Raw genomic sequence first — 25,336 nt, forward strand, 5'->3', positions numbered from 1 at the left:
GAAGAAACTTGTACACAGACTATATAACTATTTATACACAATCTATATAACTTTTTGTACCACAGTCTAGAATAACTATTTGTACACAGTCTATAACTGTAAATCTGCATGTAATAAAATTTAAAAATTGTAAAAATTATACTGAAAATGACAAATACTCAAGTCAAAATGATGATTTAATATTGCCTCAGTTAAACTAAACCTGACCTGGCTTTTATGTTTCAAGTAATGCATTCAAACAACAGTAATGATTTTAGATGGGAAAATATTTATACAAAAATGTAAAAGCATTCTTGTTTACTATCTAGTGAGCGGGGATAGCCCAGGGGTCAAGCTTCAATGAATGGTCAATAGCATTTATAGTAAACTATTTGTCAACAACTGTCCAAATATAGTAATGGAATAAAGTAACATGTAATCATTTCTTTTCAGGAGTTATTGAATTTTTAGTGAATCATTCGGAAATAATCAGTAATTTGAATAATTTTAATTATATAGAAGAAAAAGTGTTTTACAAATTCTTTGACACACCTAGACTAGTTTAACAGTAACTAATATCATTCCATATTAAACAGATTTAAAATAACTTTAATATGCAAAGAAAAATAGACTGCCCAATATCATAAATAAGAATGTTCTAAAAATCATTCTAATTTGAGTAGAATTTTTCATAATGATCAAATTTTTTTTGCATAAATTGATGTATATCTATTTTAAATATTTCAACATTTAAAATTTGAAAACTTTAAAGAAAAAAAAAGATTGTCACTTATTTGTGACAGTAAAAGTTCATTCAGAAATCAATTAGATATAATCAATGGTCATGAATAATGATGATGATAGTAGTAGTAGTTAGTAGTGGTATTGGTAGTAGTGGTAGTAGTAGTAGTAGTAGTAGTAATAATAATAATAATAATAATAATAATAATAATAATAATAATAAAACCAAAACAAATTTAACAAACTGGGAGCTAGTGGCCAATGTGACTTGTGGATTACGACTGCAACATACTTAAACCAAACCTTAAGATTAACAAATCAAATCAACTGGAAGGAATTTTTTTCAGACTGCTCCACAAAAATCTGTTTCAGGTCTTGCTACCTACCGGCCCCACACACACCATTTTTGTTTATTATTAACTGCAATTAGTTAACTTTTTTTGCCTTTTCAATATCTCAAATACAAAAAATCTGTTTCGGGTCTAGCTACCTGCTAAACCCCCCATACCATTTTTGTTTATTATTAACTGCAATTAGTAAACTTTTTTTGCCTTTCCTATGTCTCAAATACTACTATGTACAATATAATAATATCCATGTTTATGTACCCCAAAAATATACATAATATATTTATAAAAAGAAATCCAATCAATCAACTTTTTTTCTTTCAAATTCTTTTGCTCAGGAAACAAGATACTAATTTTTTCATGGAGCCCCTAGTACAGACAATACAAAAAGCTAATTTTATTCATATTGGGTTTTTATTTTCTTTTGTGTCCTGTTTAAAAATTTAAATCTTACGTATAACTTTCTGACCTTTCCCATTGCCTCAAAGTTTTAACAATAATTACATTCAAACACACATTTCAGAAAAAAAAAAAACTATTTCTAATCCTTGAAGCTTAATTCTTTCTTAAGTAAAATAATAATGAGTTTTGGAGCAGGTCCAAGACAGGATTTAATTTCTCCTTTAAAAGGACTTATGCATTGTAATTGACTAAAAGTTAAAGATATGTCGTGATCTTTATGTTTAAATGAATATTAAGAGAGAACCTGTTCTTTTCATGGGTGGAATTTTTGTTTCTGGATTTTCGTTCAGCTGTGATTTGACATTGTTGCACTTTTTACCATTTGGAATTTAAAACTATGTGGAATTTTTAAACAAAAAACTTCTTGTGAATGCCAGGATTTGCTAATCCAATAAAAGGTAAAAAGATAGGGAGTAGAAAGGAAAACTAAACTGATTTAACAAGTTCTTACAACTTAATTCATCATTTTCGAGTTCACTTCCTGGGACTTACCAGCACAGGGTCCATGAAGAAACTTGGTTGTGACCCGAGTAAAGGGTTCGGCTCAAACCCATGATCTCTGGGTTTACACCAGTTAACCACTATGCTACCACTTCCCTTACTCAATTCTTATTTAAGCTTCTCAGGAAGAATATTAAAGTATAGTTGGTAATCTCGGGAATAATGAGTATAAAATTCTCAAAATTAGTAACCTGTTTGAAAAATCATAATATATTTACCAATGATATAATTATAAACACCCAAAGAATAAGTTCTAAAATCTTTCTTTAATTTAACCTTAAGTCTGATGTCAGGGTCAAGCCGTTGTTTCCGTGAGCAAGAAACTTTACACTCATTGCTTTAAGTACTGGTTGGTTCCAAGGAACAGATTTGAGAGTATTTCAATAAACTTATAGTTTTCAACACAATCAAACTAAAATAAATTTGTATAAACTATAAACAGCAGATTCTAACCCTGTGGACCGTGCAGACCAAGATCGCCTGCCAGGTCTGTACGCACAATGTTGGCTATGTCGCAGTTAGTAAATATTTTGAAATTTTCCCTAAAAAATTATAAATGGTTTAATCTACATTTTTGTATATTGAAAAAGTCCATTTAATAAATTTAAAGTAGCCAGGATTGAAATTCTTGAGAAAGGGTTAAAATTCTTGAGAATAGACTAAACTTGAAAAGCTATCCTCAGTTTATATATTTGTTTGTTCAAATTTCCTGATATTCATGTATAAATGATGTGATGATGAACTTGTACAAAAAGTTTTAAAAAATCTTAACAATGAATGGTGTATTATATCTTTTTGAGAAAAAAAAATATCAAATGTATGGCTTTTCAACCAAATTTATGCAAATTTGGTATAATATTACTCAAAATATATGATGAGAAAATAAATCTAAGATATCTTTTCACTTTTAACAATTGATGAGAGTATTTGATATTCAAGTAAGATAAATTGCATGATTATAAATTATATTCTCCTTAAAAAATGACATATAGATCATTCTAAAAACTTTGCAAAAACTTCAATTCAACAAAAAATCCATTTAAAATGTGACATAAAATGTAACATAAATAAATGGATTAATATTCGAGTTTCTGTATTTTTGCATTCATTACGTCAAAACATCAATATATCATTTAAAATATCATCGTATTTAAACTATTTTGTAAATTTAATTTTTTTTCCTTTTCAATTCTGTTGCTAAGGCTGACTATTTGGAAATCACCTAAATTTTAACGCATCATTACTCTCAAGCATCTTACCACCAAAACATCAAACAAAATGTAATATCTAATACACCATCATAATTTAAATTGCATAAATGGGGAAAATCCTCATATAAAATTATGCAAGCATTCTATATGAGCTGTCTTTCAAACAGATAAAAAAAAGTTTAAAAAAAAGTAAAAAAAAAGAGTAAAAAACCCCCCAAAAAACCAGCAAGATCTGAGCTGATTTTATATGAAACATTTTGGTTAATCTTTTATCATCTAATCTCAAGATTAATGTCAAATATATTGTATCTTGTTCTTTACAGATCAATGAGTTACATCAGTAAAGTATTAAAAATTCACTCCATTAAAAAAATGCATTTAAAAATGGCAAAACTATTCGCTGAACTATTAATGAAATATGAAAAGTAGAGGAAATAAAAAACTGAAGTCATCAGTTTTATGTAAAAAATGAAAAATAAAGGTCTCATACTGTAACATTATTATTATCTTTATTAGCTCCCAAATCTAATTTAATATCTCACTTTATATTCTTTTCATTGCAGATAAAAAAACACACACTTGTATGCTTACATTGACAGTGACCCATAGCAGCTGGAAGGGATAAAAAGTGAAAAAAAAATTGTGGATTTTTTTTGGTATGACAAAACTATTGTAAAGGCGCAGATATACAGAAAATAAAAGATATGGATATTACATTGAGGGGGAGAGAAACATAATGGAGAAAGTGAACTTTATTCTCTGTTAAAACTGTTTGTTATGTTTCATTCAATGAACCATAAAAAGGTGTTAAATTTTTATTTTGTTTCCTTTATACACATGAACTATTCTGCTTAAGACATCAAGTTCGAATGGCTTAAAAATCCACTGAAAGAAACAGGAACTAACTTTGATCATGACTTTGGAGTTCTAACGTTTGCAGATCAAAACCTGCATATCAGCTTGACTGGGTGAACAAAATATATTTAAAAAAAAAAAAAAAAAAAAAAAAAACTAACAAAGTTTGAAAAAGATCAAAAAGTCAACATTATGTAAAAAAACCCAAAAAGTCAAGAAATTGAATAAGCGGGTAATATCAATCATTGTAATGAATTACATACAAACACAATGGACATAAAAGAGATCAAACAATGAATATAAACTTGTAGATAAATAAGTACAGCTGTAGTAGGATCATTTACTGTGTGACATTATCCACTAATATCCGTGACCTGGCTGCGGATAATTGATCAGAAATCCAGCCGAGCAGAACATTTAATTTAGATATTAACTTATCGGGGAATGATAACAGGCTTCAGATTTCTATCGTAAAAATATTACTGTGACTGTACATGGAATAAAATATGTAATTCTTTTGAAATTTTTAATAGTTAAATGTTACAAAAAACATTTTGGATTTTTTGCACAAAATCACATAAAATTGAGTTTTATGAAAAACTGAAGGCTACGTTGATTTCTTTTGAGTGAGTCAGACGGTATAAGATAAAACTTAAATTTGAACAAGTTTTAGAGATATTTTAAGTTTCGAGTGACAATAAACAAAGTTATGTAGTAGTAGCATTGATAAGCCGGTCTTATTCAATGAAATAAAAATGTGACCTTTGAAATCGGCGGAAAAAAATGGGAAACTATATTGAAAAGGAACACATTAATGGATTAAGATAACTTTCAAAAGTAAAATTTTGAAAAACACAGCAGTCTGAAGTGACTTGTAGCATTTGACTGTGATAAACAGGTTGTGTTCATACGAGATTTGAAGTGCGCTTAAGACAACTGTACAAATGTATGATGTCAAAAGTTAATTTAGAATATGAAACAACAAATCAAAAGTTAAACATAACAATATCATTACATTAAATTAAGCTATTCAAGGAATGACTGGATACTAAGACTTTTGATCTATTCACATATGAAAGTAAGATTTCAAAAGGATATATTTGCTAATATAGTGGAAATCTTACGTTTCAATGGCTTTTAAATTAGCAATTTATGCTGCACATGTAGCGAATGAACAGACTATTATGAAAGTTACATCTGATATAGATCATCAGTTCAAAGAATTCATCATACGACGAATAATTTAAAATATCGAAATTCAAAGCTAAGCTGAAGGATATTATAAGGATATTAGAAATTTCGGAAAATCAGCAAAAATTATTGCATTAAAAAGTCAATTATCTGTATCACAAGCAAAGATATCATTATCAAAACGGAGAATTATGGAAATATTTTGTTCATTACGAGACGCATTTACTTATTTCAATCCATATTTTACACAATAAAGATCAATTCAGACTCTCCATTGCGATTTTCAGTAACCAATTAGCCTAGATGGAAATTTTATATTACTATGGACTTCGTTGACCCATGAGGAATCGTGGACAATAGGTATCTAGAGTATTTACGTGAAATTTATCAAATACTCTATTGACCAGTTACCGTTGCTGGCGGAGGGGGAGACTATAGCTCACGGCACACTAGTTGAATGATGTTCGCTCAACATTTTTTTTCTTCAGGAATTAATAACAAGTGTAATTGATTACGGGGGTTAAAAAAGTATAGCTTCGTCACAAACTTGAATGAAAGGTGACATGAAATTTTTATTACATGTACGCAATAGGTAAAACAGATATCGGTAAATTGAGAGTAATGAATAAACCTTTTATACTTGAATATACAATATATTGTTAAAGCCGTCATTCTAAAGTGATAGTAATTATATAGCTGAAGAGATCGAGTGGATAAAAAAACAAATATTGGAAATAATTTTGACGGTCGCTTCCAATTTATATTCACGACTTTTGTAAAGGAAGGTATATTGTATAATCAAATACTGTGCTTGAAAGTAACATAATAAGGACGGATAAGTAAATTCTAATTTAAATAAATTTCATTTCAACACAAAGTTTGTTTGTAAATGAACACTAAAAAGTGGTAATTATAAGCAGACACCAAAGGAGTATACAGTTAAATGAGATGCCACATTCGATAAAATCCAGTTTAGTATACATATAAAATCATCGAAGGTTGAAAAAGGCAAGTTAGTTTCTAACCAAGAGTTTATTTATGATTATAGAAAATAAGACAGAAAAGTAACACAAACAGGAAATCAGGGGTAATAAACAATGTTATGAATACAAATACCGGAGATGTGTATCTGGGAATTTAACACCCTGAACTAGTAAAGTAGGTTAATTTGACTCCATCAACTATAGCAAATTTGTGACAAGCGTTAGTAAATAAGTTCACTGAAAATGTCAATTTAAAAAGCTGCAATTTTTATCAGCAAGGAATAATAAAACTATGAAGGATTGGATTTTAAACAATGATAAAACTTGTTTAACACTAACACTATATTAAAACTGGATTAATTGGAATTTAATAGTAATTTGCTTGCAATTTTAAAGGAAACAAATCACAATGTTTGGAAATAATATGTACGGACACTACATGCATATGGGTGGTCAATCCAACTCTGGTTTCGGGACAACAGGGTTTGGCAGTCAACACCAACCTCAAAGTGCTTTTGGGATGACCAAAAAGGGACAAACTGGAGCATTTGGTCAGGCAAATCCATTCCTAGACCCCAATGGTATGATGCATCATGGGTATGATGGTATTCATCATCATGGTCACCATGGAATTTTGCGCCAGAATTCCCTTCTCGGAGAAATGACCCAGTCAAAAGCCGAACGTGCAAAAGGAGTTAAGCCATGGGCATTTTCAAGTATAAGCTTCCCAGTTGGACATGATGACAATGTACTATCAACTATGTATGACAAACCACTTGAAAAGCCTAAGCCAAAGCCTACTTTGGGAAGACAGCAGTCTTTCTCTGTTGCAGACAGTCTCGAACGTAAAAGAGCACCAAGTTTCAGTTCTGATCCTGATAAGATGAGAAGTCGAACAATAAGTTCATCATCTTTACCTACAGGACGTCCTAAGTTTAGCAGATCATTGTCAATTGCAGATGATATCACTGAGCCTGTTAACATGGACATGGCAATTCCTTTCCTCCGTAGACAGCAGTCTTTGGATGTTGAAAAAATGCGCAGGAAATCACTTTCCCCAAAAAACCATTGCTTCCACTCAACATGTTCAAACACAGACGGTCATCTAAAGTCAAAGAGAATATGGATAAATCTGAAACTTCCAGCTTGCAATTATCTACAAGGTCAAGAAGCAACACTGGTGAAAGTCATGTTTCTTCTAGGTCATCCACAGGATCACAAAAACTAAGTCCAACAAGTCAACAAAAATTATCACTAAACAACAGCCCAAGTAAGCCCAACAGCACAAATGATGAGGACAAATTAATTCTTAGCCTTTTGAATCCTGAGGTCCCAGATGATGATGTATTTCGGTCTAATAATTCACGTGAAGATAAAAATATTCAAATGGAAAATGAAATAGCAAAAGTTCAGGCAAAGCCAGTTGAAGTTTCACCAATACAGCAGCCAAATCATTTGGATGTTTCTTCGCTACAATCCCCTACCTTAGTTACCAAACGAGTGCAACACCTTATCAGCAATGAACCCGACACTGAATCTGTTAAATCAAATGATTCAGAGCAGTTAACCCCACAACCAGCGAGATCTAGAGCAAGTAGCAAATCATCTAGAAAATCAAAATCACCAGCAAGAAGCACTGCTCTACTTGTTCCAGGACCATCTTTGACAGCTCCAAGAAAACCAGAAAACAAAATAGATAGTAAGCTGGTTCCTTATACTGACCAAACAGATTCTGAAAACTCTGATGTGTATTATGAATGCAATAACCAAAGTCAGAAAAATTCTCCAATACTTGCTAAAAATGAAAGCAATCAAGCTGGAAAGGGTAAGAAAAGATCAGTAAAGAAACCAAGAAACACTTGCAGCTCAAGTACATGTACTGATGGCGAAGATACCACTTCAACTTGTGAGACTCCACCTAGATCAGTATTTCGCGACATTCAACAAAAGCATTACCCTGAAGCACCAACAAACAAATATCCTCATGATACGGATTTTATACCAAAAGACATTCATGAAGCAAAAACTTTACCTATTAGAGAAAAAGGACTACAAAGCAAACAAGGAGAAAAGGCAGGCGTAAGACGATTATCTAACAATAATCCTTATACTAGAAAAGTAAATGAAATAAGTGATGAAGATAATGCTAAAGTATCAAACCATGAACTACTTGTGCCTAGCTATGCACCAGTTTTAAAAGGTGAACCAGGTTCAAAAGAAACTTTGAATAATGATATAGGAACTGCTGACAGTTCTGAAAGTGGATATGCTACAAGTTATATTCCAACTTCACCAAAGAACTATGACCATATAAAAGTATCTCAATTTGTTAACTCTCTTCCAAATTACCCAGACATGGATGAACATAGATCTGAAAGTAGTCATAATGATGGTGTTCTTAATGGTTCAGAAACCGAAAGTGATCTTGATGATGATAATAACAAGATACAGAACTACCCACGCGCTGACTTAGACATCACAAGCATAAACTGTGCTAGTGGAAGTGACTCTGAAAATGAATCTGTCAGAACTAATAACTCAATATCAAAACTTGAGGTCATGAAAATTCTTGAAAGTCCAACAGATGTAAGAGAAAGAGTAACAAACGCAATGAATGGAAAATCAAATGAAAAGCTTACATCTAAGTATGATGATACTTTACCAAAATATTCAAGCATCAGAAAAGGAAGCAATGCTTCAGAAACTGAGCTGCTTAAACTGATGAAACCAGAAAAGGATGAAATCGATAGTGCTCCAGAGAAAATTGAAAAGAAGAAACACGTTGAGGTTAATTGTGTAGTTGTAAGTACAGACTCACCTTTAGGGGAAGGAGCTGAAACGAAACTATTGAGGCATCCAGAGAAACCATCATTTGCTTCATCTGTGATTGATAAGTTGAGTTTTAGGAGAGAATATTCATCTGTATATCAAAGTAAATCAACAAACTGTGTAGATGGACTACTGCATTTTCTAAATCTGTTGCTATTTCTCTCAAGTGCTGGGGTTGTTGGCTTTGGCATATGGCTTCAGCTGAAAGACTTCAATGTGAATGATATAACTATTATTCTAGGTAACAATTTATTGCAAATTATAACATACGTTGCAATAGCAGGAGCAGGGGTGGCATTATTAGCAGCATGTTGTTTATGTTGTGGTATAAGACAGGATAAATCTGGTCTTGGATTCTATGCATTTGTTCTTATTGGCGTTGTCATAGCATTTACTTGTGCTGCAGTGTTAAGTTACATATTTTCCAACAAACTGGGAGGAACAGATTTCAGATTCGATTTTAAAGATAGACTTGTGACAATGTATGGTGTAGATGATGGAGAAGTACAGCATCAGTTTTTAACAAGTGCTTGGGACAATATGCAATCTGAATTTCAATGTTGTGGGGGTGATGGGAATGGAAATGACACAGAGTCATGGCTTTTGTATAGAAAAAGTGCCTGGTATCTAAAATTTGCTGATAAAGGTAAAATGTTTGTGCCAGAGAGCTGCTGCAAAAAGAACTCAAACATACAAATTTGCCAAGGTGGTGATCCAGATTTACTAGGACCACCAAGGTATGCACCACCAAAAAAACTACAGAAATATTACAAGGAATTAAATACAAATCTTAATCACCATGGTTGTTATGATAATTTTTCAGCTTACTTGTCAACATTATGTAAGTACATAGCTATAGTGTGTGGAAGCTTAGCTGGACTTTATTTCCTCACTGTGATGCTTACCTGGGTTTTCTGTTTTAAGAAAAGTCAGGACTCCAATGAAAGTTTCATGGAGGACTCTTATTATGACATCGAAGATGATGTGTTTAATAGTGAAGATGGAAACGTTAGAAACAAAGAGATAGATGATAATCATTTAATGGAAGAGACAAAGTTCATTAATATGCCAATTAAATCTGCTCTCAAAGCACCTGAGGTCATGGTGAATGGTAATATTAGAAATTCAGACAATGACAATAGGAGAATGTATGCAAGTGAAAGAATTAACTATCATGATAATGATAATGAAAGTTCTGAGGACGAGAGTGATGAAGATGATGATGTGGAATCTGGTAGGAGTACGCCAAGTGAGGTTATAGACCGGAGAAACATGTGGCTAGCAGGCTCAACTGCTGGTCATCTTCTGTCTATAGCTATTGAGGAAGAAGACAGTAACTTTGAAGACTCTGATATTGAGAGTCCACGTAACTCAGCAAATGTTTAAAATCATATTTTGCTTACTGGTGATCTTAACCTGGGTTGGGCTCTGGACCTTACTGTAATGAAATTATGTTGGATTTATTTAAATCTGTTTATTTAAATCTCCGGCTTCAAGTGAAATTATTCCAGATCTTTAGTGACCTTATAGCACATTCAGGTGCTATAAATAATGTTACTTCGCAATTTGGAATTTTGCAGGGTTACAAACAAGCTTGAACAGTTACATCTTTGATATGTTGCACTATCAATTAGAGATGAAGTTATCTAAAATGAGCACAATAATGCTGATAACTATATTTTGAACATGACTTACAGATAAGGTGGAAAAAATACCCATCTTTGCTGATATTCGAGATAACATCTTTCACAGATATTCATTTGTTATATTATATTTGCTTTTATATATAAATATGTTTAAAAAAAGATAGTGCTAAATGTATCTTCTTGCTCATGTATTCATTATATTCTGTTGTTTCGAGTTGATTTTTGAAAACATTAGGTTGTTCTTCACTATAAATTTTGTAAATGTAAAAAACAAAGTTTTATTTTGTTGCTTAAACGTATACTTACTACTTATTGTTAAGCTAATTTCTATAAAACATATCTGTGCTTTTCATTGCACATTGGTCATATACAATTACTTCAATTACATCAAATTTTTCATCTGATATCATGCAGCAGCATAGATCAAAAATCAACCCAAAACTTCTTTTAATTTTTTTTTCCTGTAAATAATGCACTTGAATCAGATTTTAGATGCTTAAAGCATATTTATGTATCAGCTGGACCAGTTTATCTTTATATATGATAGCATGTTGAAAATATAACGTTACATGCCAATAGGACTTTAATTGTTATCTTGATGAAAATGACACTATGTACATAAAGCTTCTATTTCATGATGGTTTCTAGGGATAAAAGTAAAGTAAAATTTTGGACAAAGAATTCTCTGTTAAAAGATTTTGAAATACTATTTACATATTAGATGCTGTATATTTTTGAAATTCATTTTAAACACACTTATCTTTAGATCATTGTAGGCTCCATGTCTTCTGTAAGATTATCTTAATTAAAGAAAGAGGCATACAAAATGCTAAAAGAAATATATAATTTTAACTTAGAATTTACGAAGGGTTGTGGAATTTTCATACTGTTTTTTAATTACTTTAGAAAAAAAAAAAGAACAAAGGTTGCAAAATTTTGACACTGCTTTTTTTACACTCAGAAAAAAAAACAAGAGACATAAAAGATCTTATAAAAGTTCAAACTTATGTTTTATCTTTTATCTCACTGTGAGTATAAAGAATAACTATGTGATATTTTTAAATCATTTATATGAAGTGACAGAAAAACAATTTTTGATTTGGATTTATAAGAATTTGATTGAAAATGGACACAGAATGGCTCTCCTTATCAATTAATTTGATCATCCAAAACAAGTGTACATAATTGTATATGCATTGCATTATCAATTTTACCAGTTGTTTCAACATTTTTTTCGCTTTAATGCATTTCTAGGGTCTCAAAATAGTGCTTGAACTACCTTTGTTTGATTCTTTTGGTGGTGGGGGAGGGGGAATTAAATAAATAGGGCAACTTTTTAACTTTATCAATCTGTTTTTACAAATAGGGCTAAATTTCTAATTATTTTACTTCTTGTTCATGAACAAATAATTTGAATCTGAAGTGCTGCATAGGAAATATTACCTGTGATAATTAGACTAGATGACTATAGAGTCTTTTGTTTTGTTTTTTGTTTTGATAAACTTTTGGAAATGGTTTCTTAATCTAAGTGCTTGTAATATTATTTGCATATAATTATATAACTTTATTATTATCATTACTATATTTTATTTGTTCATTTTGAAATAAACACTTTTTAAATACTGGTAAATTGTTCTGTTCTTACATATAAATTTACCTTTGATTTATAGACTTTGAGCTGACTATATTAGTTTTTTTCTGTTTTGCCTTCATTGTTATCTTAAAAAAAAAGCAAAACTTGTTTTTAATGGAAATTTAATATCATTAAAATATTTATTCATTTACTATTAGCATTATGGTTCATTTGTCTAATGGTTTGATTTTAAAAAAATAATAATACATATGGCCCATGTAATCATTATGAAGGCTGTGGCAATGGCAGCCAGTCCCATGTGTGCAATCTGGCCAGACTCTACATGGCTGCATGGTAATTCTTTTATCATTTGAGACATCAACACCCCATATTAACAATGTACAACATCCAAACTCAAAGCAGGACATATCCATTGATGAAATTAAGGGTAGTCAGGTTTATAAGCATTGTTCATGGCATGATTTATGAAAATAATAAACACGGGGGATTGAAATGAAGAATTTAGTTACTTTTAATTCTCTTTTAGACAAATAATTAAACACAATCTTCATTGCCCAAATGATGAGGTTATTTTAATTACAACCAATACATAAACCATATGAAATTTTAAAGATAACAGGTATTTCAATCATTTATAACTTTATGACACCAATGCTGAATATAAATAACCAATCTGATTGGCTAAATTTAGCAGCTGAAATAACAGCAGATGACATTTGTTACTTTAAATTTGTTAAGAAACAAATTTTTACTAGACCATGAAGCAGCATCAAGGCTGAATACTTCATAAAACTTGTTTATAAAATTACATAAACTCCATAAAATAACATCCAAATTTTCGCAGGCTGGCCTAAATATTCATGCAAACTTGCCTAAACATTCTTGCAGACTAGCCTAAACGTCCATGAAGGCTGCCTAAACATCCATGCAGACTTGCTTAAACATCCATGTAGGCTGTTAAACTAGTGAAATGTGTTGGCTACCCAACATCAAATTTAAAAAATAATATAATTTTTGCATACTACTCAATGCAATGCCAAGAAATGTATTTTAAGGAATAATATTATACCTCATTTTTTAGATTTTTTTATTTCACAAATATTTCCATGTACAATGCTTAAAACTCTGACTACCCTTGATTCCCATAATGGATTTGTCCTGTTTTGAATTGGTGTTTTGATATGAATGCAATATAATTTTCATCTTTCTTTTGAAATGCAATTTACAGCTTCTCATGCATCTTTCACTTCAATAAATTTGTCATAATTACCAAATTTTACATTCTTGAACTGCATTAAATATACACAATTCTACTTTGTGTAAGTAATAAACCACGATCTTGCATAATGTTATGGCTATGAAAAACATAAACTTCAAATTAAACCTTGTTTATTGTTGTGAAATATGGTTTGATTCTAAATAAATTTGATTGCTAAAGAATCATAAAACTGCTATTTCAAGTAAAGCCTGTGAAATGCAAATATTTGCAACAAATTATAAGTAGTTTAGATTAACTGCATGCACAAGGCAAAAATAATTTTACCATTTTATTCTGTCCACACTTAATCCTCTAAAAAAATTACTAAATTTTTTTTTCAGTATTTTTTCTTTTTGGAAGAGCAATACTTTATTCAGAGAAAAGAAATGTTATTGAGATATTGCAGGCCACATAGTATTATAAAATGATTCAATTCAAACAGTCCAGTAACAATTTGTTAAGAATAATACACTATATATGCTTAAACCATTTTTCAGATTAAAATTTAAAGAATTTATAAATTATTTATTTACAAGTGTTTCCAAACCAAATATCTTTAAGCTACAAATGTAACTTGTTTATGTATCAATCTTGTTCAAACCCAGTCAGGGGCAAGCTGTTGTTACAAGTCCTAATTTTTGTGAGCACCCATTGCTTAGTACTGGTTTGTTCCAGGAACAGATTTGAGATTGTTTCAACAAGCTTACAGCTTCCAAGTCACAATAAAACTAACTTAATAAATTTGTATCAACAAATCTTGAAAGAATCATTTACCAACTTGAGGGAAAACTTCAGAATAAGTACTGAATGACAAGTAAACAAAGAACAATGCCGGCAATGATCTTGGTCGAAGGTACAGGTTACATTGGTAGAATCACTTACAGACTTAAAGGGATTTAAATTAATATCTCAAACATGCCAATTATTTCTTTTTATATACATACTTAGATAATTAAATAATTTGGATTTTTTTTTAAATTTTAGTACTTGATTTTTATTTTGATGTTTTTTGTTGTTGTTTTTTTTTTTGTTATTTTTACATTTATTTAAAAAAAAAAATTTTTTTTTTTTATTTTTTTTTTTTTTTTTTTTTTTTTTTTTGTTTTGCGTCTACATATAAAAAATAACTGAAGTTCCAATTTTTGATCCACTAAGCAAATGACACAAATTGTGAAATTAATGTACAGAACCATGATTTATGTTTTTTTTTGTTGGATATCATATTATTGTATGTATTATTATTTTTTGCACTCTACTACTGCTATACAGCAGATTAAAATATAAATAATTTGATCAATATCATTAGTCATATCAGTTCATAAATGTCTTAGATTTTTATTTACGATATGCCAATTTAATTCCTTTGTTATAATTTAATATGTTATAGGCAAATTGTTAAAGCTTTTGATTCATCTATTAAAATGCCTGTATAATACAGCTTTATTCAGTGTTTGACCTTTTTTGTTTATCCTATGCCCATAAACGTCTGCTTTTAAAACCTTATAAAAATAGTAGGAAAATCGATTTTTAAATCTAGTCCAGCAGGAGTTGTCTACCTTGTGAATGTTAATTAAAACTTTTAGGTCATGAAGAGTTACCTTTTCTTGAAATTCTAAAATATGTTGCGTGAGAAGAGGTTTGAGTTTTCAAGTAATCAAAGTTGCTAAGTGAAGAACACTTGATCATTACAGCTATGGGTTTGAGCCCTACTGCATCCGAGTGGGTCCAAATACTGCGTCTGTGAGGCTCCTTCTTTAGAAGTTAAGCTATTGAAACTACCAGTGTCAGCAACATAACATTCTATGCCCAGCTGTTTACTGTACCAATTATGTATGAACACACTGTTGGATAAACTTGGCAATTGTTTAATCAGTAATTAACATAATTATTGGATTGTTGTATTCATAATCAAGGGATAATGTGAATTAATTAATTTCTCATTAAAACTGACACTGTCTATAATATTATTATCAATTAATAACTAAGTACTATAAGTATTTTCATTTAAATGAACTATGCTTCAATCTTTGTTCACAGTTTTGCAAAGGATGGTTGTTTCTTTCTGATTAAAAGATAGTTTGCAAGAAAAGTAACCCAATATAGCAAAAGATTCTGTAAAGGCTGAACTTTGCTTAGCTGAGTATAGGCAGATAAAACTTTTTGAGTTTTAAACCATATTGATATAGTAATGGTCATATGACAACATTCCAGCTTTACTGATGGAGGGATACCTCAGGTGCGCTGCCATGTTGTGTTTAGGCACCTGTGTGGAACCAAACGACCTTCTGTAAGCTAGCCAGAGATAAGTTTCTCACAATCGTGTAAGCTTTTAAAGCCCTCTGCAAGACTCGAACCTACAGTTGTTAGGGGCAGGTGATTTAAAGAAAGCGCGGCAGGGACCAATCAGCTCTACAGTCATTTCTACAATACATTTCTAGCAAAAATCTTTCAAGAATGTAATGTAGAATAAATCTGACTGATTAGAAACAGTTCAGACCTTGATAAGACCATGATCAAACAATGTGGGATATGTCGGCTGACCATTGTCTGGACTGCAGGCATTGGTATAACCTGTTGCATATTTTTTTAATTTAAAAAATCTTCTTCAATGATCTATTATCAAAAATGACCACTTTATTCACCGTTTCTCAAGGCTTGTGGTTATAAACAATGTTTTTACGCTACACAATTGTGGTAATTGAAGTTTGAATAGTAATTAGGAAAGATGCCTAGGGTAACAGAATTGTATTTCTAGATAAATTGATCAAATTGGTTTTCAAATGTTTTTTTAATGGAAATAGACAAGAAATATATGATATAAAAGTGATACAAAATGTGATTAAAATAATGTATTTTATGCTACATCATTATCTAAACTTGCATGGTTGAAAGCACATTGATGTGTATTTCAAACACTTTTACATTTTCAAAATTATGACATTAAGTTAAAACACAAAACAAAGCTCAACAGCTTCTAAACCAACTTTAAAGGCACAGCCAATGTGCTATCTATAAAAATCTAGGCAGTTAAAGCAACATGCTTCCAGATTCATACAAACCACTATGCAAATCTGACCAGTTAACAGCAGCACACCTCCAGATTAATACAAACATCAATGACAATTTAACAAGTTAAAGCAGCACACCTCCAAATTAATACAAACATTAATGACTATTTGGCCAGTTAAATGAAATGCAGCACACCTCTAGATTAATACAATCAGGCCAGTTAAAGCAGCACACCTCCATATTCATACAAACATATTTGACAATTTAGCCAGTTAAGTGCAGCACACCTCCAGATTCATACAAACATTAATGACAATAAGGCCAATTAAATGCAGCACACCTCCAGATTTATACAAACATTAATGACAATTTAGCCAGTTAAAGCAGCAAAACTTCAGATTCATATAAACATTAATCCCAATTTAGCCAGTTAAGCAGCACACCTCAAGATTCATATAAACAGCTATAGCAATTTAGCCAGTTAAAGCAGCACACCTCCAGATTCATACAAACATCAATGACAATTTGGCCAGTTAAAGCAGCACACCTCCAGATTCATACAAACATCAATGACAATTTGGCCAGTTAAAGCAGCACACCTCCAGATTCATACAAACATCAATGACAATTTGTCCAGTTAAAGCAGCACACCTCCAGATTCATACAAACAGCTATAGCAATTTAGCCAGTTAAAGCAGCACACCTCCAGAATTACAATTAAGCCAGTTAAAGCAGCACACCACCAGATTCATACAAACAGCTATAATAATTTAGCCAGTAAAAGCATCACACCTCCAGATTCAATATAACATTATATGGTAATTCAGCCAGTTAAAGCAGCACACCTCCAGATTCATTCACAAACATCAATGGCAATTTAGCCAGTTAAAGCAGCACATACCTAGATTCATGCAAATATTTATGGATATTAAGAAGAGTTCAAATTATCATTAATATCTTCTATTGAACAAATTAAGTGATTACAGCAGAATTTCAGCACTTGTTATTCTAAAAAAACTGATATCATCTGTTGGGATAAGCAAAAATTGCCCTAAAACTGTTTGTTATGAGGCAGATATAATTTTATGCTGATAAAAACAGTAAATCCATTCACATAGTCCATAAAGCAATAGCACAAATATCACATTTAGTGGGAATATTTATATAATATATATGATTTCATTTATGCATATTTTGCAGCTGTAAAGACATTTAAGCCCTCATTTATCTTTAACAAATCTGTTTTAAACATTCATTACATTCATATCCCTCCTAGTATTGCAGGGCTACCTATTGCAGGCCTTTTTTTCCATAAAGGAAGGGGCTGTATAAGAGAAACATTACTGTCAGCAAATTCTTTAAAATGATTTAATTTTCCCATAAAATTCAATTAACATCAAGTTTGTTCAAGTTTATACTGTTGCAATAATACTGCATTATTTTCCCCCTAAAATTAGAGGGAATTTATCAAAATATTTGTACATTTTATAAAAAATATTTCATTAGATAGTTATTACAGCTTTATACCATTTAATAGTAAAATATTAGGATTTATTATATACCTTGTTAATTTTATACTATATTACATCATACAACAGTCTGTCACAAACAATGCATCCATGGCATGTCATACTTAAACAAGTACACATAAGTGATAATTAGTCATTAAATTACATCTTTCTTTATTTGCTCTCTTATTACTGTGAGTTCTTTTTGCATGCAACTACATACAAATAATTTATGAACTTTAAGTACCAAATCTGGTACCTTATCTAAATCATTTGCACTAATTGGGAAACAAAATTAATGTCCTCATTATGAAGATTGTTAGAGCTGAAGGTAGGACAGTGGTTCTATTTATGGATAATTATATGTAATTGTCTTATGACAGATGCTGATAATAAATAACAATTGACACACATTACATGGTATATTTCTTAAAGCAGCATTAGCCTCGGAAATGCTTTTTTTCTTTATTTCTTAGAAGCTTTTTAATTTTGTTGTACTTCATCAAAATACTACTTTATTTACATTTCCGTACTTTTATGACACATTATTTCGTTACTTTCTCCAGGTAACAAGCATCTACCATTCTTTAAAACCATTATTTAAACATTATAAAATTCATGTTTGCCCTTTCTAATGAAATAGAAATTTCTTTGTTTCTGAGGCATAATGTGCCTTTAACTATAGGATATGTTGATCTTAATATGTGTAACAAACATCAGGGAGGCAAACCCAATCAACACTCCAAATAAGTGCACATTGGAAAAATTTTGAAAGTAATTCCAGTAGTTGGTTTAAAATAAATATTTCTAGTATTGAAATAAAGTGCATAAAAAGTAAAGGAAGTGTTTTCTGTTTAGGGGCACTTAGTTTGAAGAAAATCCATTACGTATTTAGAAAGATACTCACAAAAACCTACATGAATCAAACCTAGTTTCAGAACTTTAAGCTGTGTATGAACTTTGTCCAAAAGTCAAATGGGTTTGCCACCCTGAAAAAAAGTTTGTCCAAATCAGGACGGTTAACCATTTTGATTGAATATGGTAACTTCAGGTGCATGAATTGATTAGTCTATAAATGTCTCCATTTTTCTCTTTCTAGAAAATTCTCCATTATTTCTATACTTCTATATAAAGGTTCATTTGGGTTAGATCAAATTAAGCTATTAATAGTGGTCTCAGGGGAATGTATAAAACTGCCAATTTATTCTGTAATTGCGCCAAATGTGAAATCTATACATACATACATACAATGTGCAATCATAATGTATGTAATTGCACTGGAGAATCAAGATAACTATTTACATGTATAATGTTAGTAATGACATTTTGCCTTGAATATAGACTATTAAAGGTCACTTTTCTATGTCAATAATGTAATGAAGGTCAAGATCATTTTATTTCATGTGGTCATGGTAAGTGGGGAAATATAATTACTTTAACCTTGCCCATGTTATCATGGAGTTAAAGGATAACAAAATAAAAACATTTTCTACACATCTCTACCTTTATCGGTTTCATTATATGATGTCACACTGTTTTACTATAAAAGGGAAACTACTCAAAGTAAACTTTAGATTTACACATGATGATTAACCTCCCTTAATTTTTTATGATCTTTTTTAACTGCTAATTTTATTAAAACAACATTTATTACATTGTGTAAGAATCACCGAGAAATAAGGAAATATAAAGATGCTTTTGCTTTATATTTTCAGTTACAATGATATTTTCAGATATTAGAGGCTTTTGCAAATACATTTTCAGTTATTAAGTTTCTTTTGCTTTACATATTTCAGTAACTAAGTCACTTCTGCTTTATATTTTCCATTACAAAGATACATTTGATTTATAATTTCAGTTACAAAGATGCTTTTGCTTTATATTTTTCAGTTACAAATGGCAACTCACTATCTCTCAACAAGATTCTACTGAGACTCTAAAAGGCTGAACTTTTCCAAACCAGGTATCCCAACAAGAAGTATAAAACAGTTCCTTCTTCTAACCATTCAAAACATTGTGATATGTACCAAAATTCAGAAATTTGAACAGGAATTCCTGAAACACAATGGAAGAAGAGGATGAAGCCAATCTTATGGCTGAGTTAGAAGAGGAAACTGATGAAGCTGTGAAGCATCAACAAAATGGAGAGTCAGCAGAGCCAATTGATGATGACATTCAACACACAGTTGGGCAACTACTGCATTCCAAGTCCAAACAGAGACATAACTTGGTACGTAAAGATTCAAAAAGGGACTTAAGTATAGAGGATATAGTGAGTAAAGCTCTGCAAGCAGAGAGAAACCATTGGAAGGAAAGGTTACAAATGTCAATGCATGAGATTGACAGACAACATAAAGTCATACTAACTACACAAGGTGGATTACAGGAATTAGTAAAGTCACTGAAACATTCAACAATGAAACATGTGGTGTTTAACGAGGAAGAAGAAGACGACGATAGCAATGATGATCTTGATCATGAAGTGGTTACAGCAAGACTGATGGAAAACTTGAAGTTTCAGGTCAGACAGTTAAGAGTCAAAGCTGGTGTGTCTGAGGTCTCCAAAACAGAAATTGAAGAAAGTAAACAGAAGCATAGAATGTTGGTGAAAGAGTTAAAAGCAAAGGCTGAGAGTCTTCAAGATGAAAAGGAAACACTGGAATTAGATCTACGTGATAAGAATGAAAAAATTGCATTCCTGACAAAAGAAAATGCTGCACTTTACAGGCAGTGTCAGAAACTACAGAAGATTATAGCCAAATATAATGAGACTCACTGTGGAGCTAATTTCCATCTCAATGCTATGGACAAACCAAAAGAGACCTTGTATGATAAGAAACGTGAAAAGAGGTATTCCACCACTTCTTATGACTCATCTGAAAGTACATTAAGTACAGTACGTGAAAGAACGTATGTTGAAGGCGATCAGCTTGCAACATATCCCTCCTCTCTTGAAGAATCAGCCATCATAAAAGACAGACTTAAGAGAAGTATCTACTCAGCAAGAAATGGTGATTACAGATCTAGCAATGTGGCACAGTGCATTAGGTGTCAGAAACTGTTCAAGCCAGTTGAAAATACACACAAGTCATGTCAGTTTCATCATAAAGGAAGAGAGATAAAGGAAAAATTTCAAGAGAATGGAAAGCTTGAAAAAGTATTGTATAAATGGTCTTGTTGCAAAAAGCCATTGGATTCTCCTGGATGCTGTTATGGTTTCCACATTTAGTTTGAAATTTATTTGGAAAAAAAGCCTTTATACTTTATATAAGTTTGTAGATAATGGTATAGCACCATACCTAAGTCTATGAAAATTGGTTCAAAGTCATCATTATAGATTTGACTATATTTATAAAACAGTAGAATATTAAAATGTATGAGCAATTTATGTAACTTAGTTGAGATAACAAGAAATATGTTTTGGTAAAAACCAACATACTGAACTTGATATGAAACTTTTGCTGAATATAATAATATTCTGTTATGAGACTTAAATTGATCTACTGAATATAAGAATATTGGTAAAAGCCATGGTATGAAACTTTGCTAACTATAAGAATACTGGTAAAAAGCAATACATTTGTATCATGAAACTTTGCTGAATATACATGATGATTGTGGTTATTATGAAACTTTGCTGAAAATAAGAATCTTGGGAAAATATTGGGGAAAAATCCATAGTATGAAACTTTACTGAATATAATAACTTGTATCATAGTTTGGGGACCTTTCTGTTGAAAATGTGTCGGAGTTAAATTGTTTACATATACATGCACAGTACTGGAGTTAACTGGAGTGCAGGTATTAGTTACCCGCACTCCAGAGCATGTCCATTGATTGGCTCGTTTTTGCTGGGGTTTAATTATTGTGACGGCAGAGAAAAGGAAAGCGACAGAAATATCACATTCAGATACTCCTTCATTGGTTACTTTTTTCTGGGACAACAGGGAACGTGTTTTTATTTTTGATTATGATACAAAAGATAAAGAACATCAAAATACTCGGCAATCTGATTTATACTCACGGGGACAAATCAGTTAGCCTCGTGTTTTGATGCTCTTTCTATTACATAGATTTGTTAAAGCTGTGGTATCAAACTTTGTGTGAACATTAGAAAATAATTTTGTTAAAGCCATATGATATGAAACTTTGCTGAATATTTGCAAATTTATTATAGTTGTTGTATATGGTATTTCGGATACTTTGCTGAATATATGAAAATTTGTTAAAACCATAGCATGAAACTTTGCTTTAATGTATGAACATCTGTAAATACCATAAAATTCTCTTATCCCCCATTTAAGCTTTCTTGTTGGTCACAATTTAAATAGACTGTTTGTTAATATTTGCACAAATTCACATGTTGGTCAGGGTAGAGTGTTTGATTAATTTTTCCCATCATATATTTTTGCTTCAATTAGTGTGAATGTGATATTGTAAACTGATTTAATAAATTTTACAGACTGTTTAAATCTTAAAAGTTTATATCATTGCAAAAGCTTCAATTTCTTAACATTCTTAGCTTCACTTTTCAAAGAAGGAAGTGGAGTTAATATAGTCTCATCAGGGTTGGTTTAATCTGTTCATTAATATTCATTTTTCTCAGAAACTAGAAACTTCACTTCAAACTTGCTATGCATGTTCATTAACATAAAAGAATGCCATTTAAAAGAGCAAAATATACCAGATTTTTTTTCCAAAGTTATGCCCCCTTTTCAACAAGGACTTTGAGCCCTGGTAAGCCTTTTTGTTTTATGTTCAGGTCCATTTTCTCCAAAGCTATCAAAGTTATTCCCTTCAAACATGATCATTATGAAAACAAACACCAAAATTTCTAAAATAAATTTTGGCAAGGTGTAGCCCTTTTCTTCTTTAATTTGATTTAATTTTTTTTTTTGCTAAGGGTAATTGCTACAAAATGTAATAGATTTCAAACTTTGAACACCCTTGTCCCTTGGCTACTTCTTTTTATTTTACTACCCAGCCCCAAGAAAAGTGGAAGGTGCTGTCAGGGAACAGGTGTTGTTTATAATTGCAATTCTACATTTTATAATCATTTTATAATAGAAATTTTTTATGTGTTTCTGTGATCCATAATGTATATTGAATATACTTTTGTCTGTACCATAGTTGTTAAAAAAAATCTGTAATGTGAAATTGACTGTGATTGTTTTTCTTCGAGAATTAAATTTATCTTTTTGAAAAATTGGATTGTTTTGATTTAAGTAAAATGAATAAATACCACATTTATTCCTAAAATAATCTGCTGAATCTGTGTCACTGATCAAGCTTTGAATTTTTGACCATTCATTCCAAGGGATTTTAATATCACAATACAGAAACTGAGATGTAACAGTATAATGTAACAATACAGAGCATGGTCAGACTTTTTTCCTGTGCAATCACAACTTCCACAACATTTTGTTTTTTTTCATTTGGTCGCACCAACACATTATAGGTTATCTGGCTTACTGGTGGATGAAGACTTCATGTGACCTTATGTGAATTCATTAGTGCACAATCTAGAGAGTTGTGTGTCTTTTGAAGCCAAGAAATTTGATTGTCACATACCAGTTTGTCGTCCCAGTGGAATTACATTTCCTTAATGTCCATATCAGGTTCCTTCATTCTAATGGTGATAATAAGATCAAGGGGATAACTTTGTATGAAAAAACAAAACTATAATACTCACTGCTTCTAGACCCTTGTCGATTACAAATCATAAATAACATTGTCGAAAATTTTGATATATTAACTTCTAATAAGTTTTTCCTTACTTCAATGTTTCAAGCTTAATATTTTTCTTACAATATAGATTTATTACATTAGGCACCGTATGTTGAAGTAGAAGCCTGAAAATGGCTTAATGGATGTTAACATTTCTGCAAGTACAAATTAACTTTAAGCAAAATACAAGCGCCTCATGATGGCCAATTTCATGTTGGGACAAGTTTTGTGACAGACGGACAGACAGACAGACAGTGCACGACTAGACTTGGTACTGATCATTCCTGTAAAGTTTGGATAAAATTGCACCAGTAGTTTATGAGGAGTAGTCTGGCAACACACAGAAAAAACACCTTTTTATCAAAGGGCCATAACTCGACCAAAAATCATTCAACCAGAAAACCCGTGCAATATGCACAAGGACTTGAGCTACAGATCAATCCTGTAAAGTTTCATTGAAATTGCATTAGTGGTATAAAAGAAGTAGTCCGGACAAACTTTAAAAGTAAAAATTATTTAAGGGCCATAACTCATTGAACCGGAAAATGCTGACCATATGCACAACTAGACTTGGTACTGATCATTCCTGTAAAGTTTGGATGAAATTGCCCCAGTAGTTTATGAGGAGTAATCCGGACAAGTTTTGTGAGGGACGGACGTTCCAACATTTTGGCTTTAGGTGCTATTTTCTTTGTTATTTTCTTTGTTTTCTTAAGGGCTACTAGCCCCTAAACCCTTTGATTACGGAATGAACCTTTTGTTCTCTTTTGTTCTCTTTACTGTTATATAGCCCCTAAACCCAAAATGTTTGCTCGGACAGACAGACAGACGACGTGACCACTACTCCGTAGAGGTGACACAAAAACCATTCTGCATGTTTACTACCTTAAATACTTATCATTTAAATACCTTGATAATTATTGACAATGTTTCTTATAAAGGAAGCAAATATTGTCTTTCTTTTTAAAAGCACCTTATACATTAAAAACAATCAAATTTTTTTTTTGACCAATTCCATTTTAAATATCTTATAATGAATATATCCATCTTTTTTCAATAGGAATCAAACCATTCATCATTTTTAGCAAAATTTCAGAAACTGTACTGACTAAATAGCGAACAGTTCAAATCATGGACATGCCGGCTGAACCTGGCAAGTACTGGTGAAATTATAAAATATCTGGCCACAATTAAGCACTGGGTAATGTTTAAAGAATGTATACCTGACAAGATATTACAATGTGTTTTCTATGTATTGGAGGTAAGCATATACTGTTACAACAATACAATTTAACATTGATTTACATAAACAAAACTATGGCAAACACCTTGAAACAATGTATCGTGTCATTTCCCACCAAAACGGCTGATTCACTTCAAACATTTTATGTCTGAATTAAACAGACTAGACCCAATGTTCTTTATAATACCGGCAATAGATGATATATCATTTGAACACTTAATGCAATAATGTCGTAAATAACAAATCTTAAAT

At 31.2% G+C, this 25,336-nt stretch overlaps 2 protein-coding genes across 2 annotated transcripts; both read left to right on the forward strand.

Annotated features, from left to right (window-relative positions):
* The first annotated feature begins 5,395 nt into the window (after nt 1-5,395).
* On the forward strand, nt 5,396-11,631 carry LOC132718478 (uncharacterized). The gene has a single exon (XM_060702177.1). It carries the CDS (start codon nt 7,354-7,356, stop codon nt 10,483-10,485), a length of 3,132 nt encoding a protein of 1,043 aa, XP_060558160.1. The 5' UTR covers nt 5,396-7,353; the 3' UTR covers nt 10,486-11,631.
* An 8,377-nt stretch (nt 11,632-20,008) lies between these two features.
* On the forward strand, nt 20,009-23,271 carry LOC132718479 (myosin heavy chain, embryonic smooth muscle isoform-like). Its single transcript, XM_060702178.1, has one exon. The coding sequence runs from the start codon at nt 20,180-20,182 to the stop codon at nt 21,341-21,343; it is 1,164 nt and encodes a 387-aa protein (XP_060558161.1). The 5' UTR covers nt 20,009-20,179; the 3' UTR covers nt 21,344-23,271.
* Nucleotides 23,272-25,336: the final 2,065 nt, after the last annotated feature.

This window comes from Ruditapes philippinarum, unplaced genomic scaffold (assembly GCF_026571515.1).
Source record: "Ruditapes philippinarum isolate M1 unplaced genomic scaffold, ASM2657151v2 ctg5741_1_1_1_1, whole genome shotgun sequence".
Taxonomy (NCBI): domain Eukaryota; kingdom Metazoa; phylum Mollusca; class Bivalvia; order Venerida; family Veneridae; genus Ruditapes; species Ruditapes philippinarum.

Coding starts and splice junctions, on each gene's coding strand:
- LOC132718478 (XM_060702177.1), top strand. CDS start 7,354: ATGTTCAAACACAGACGGTCATCTAAAGTCAAAGAGAATATGGATAAA.
- LOC132718479 (XM_060702178.1), top strand. CDS start 20,180: ATGGAAGAAGAGGATGAAGCCAATCTTATGGCTGAGTTAGAAGAGGAA.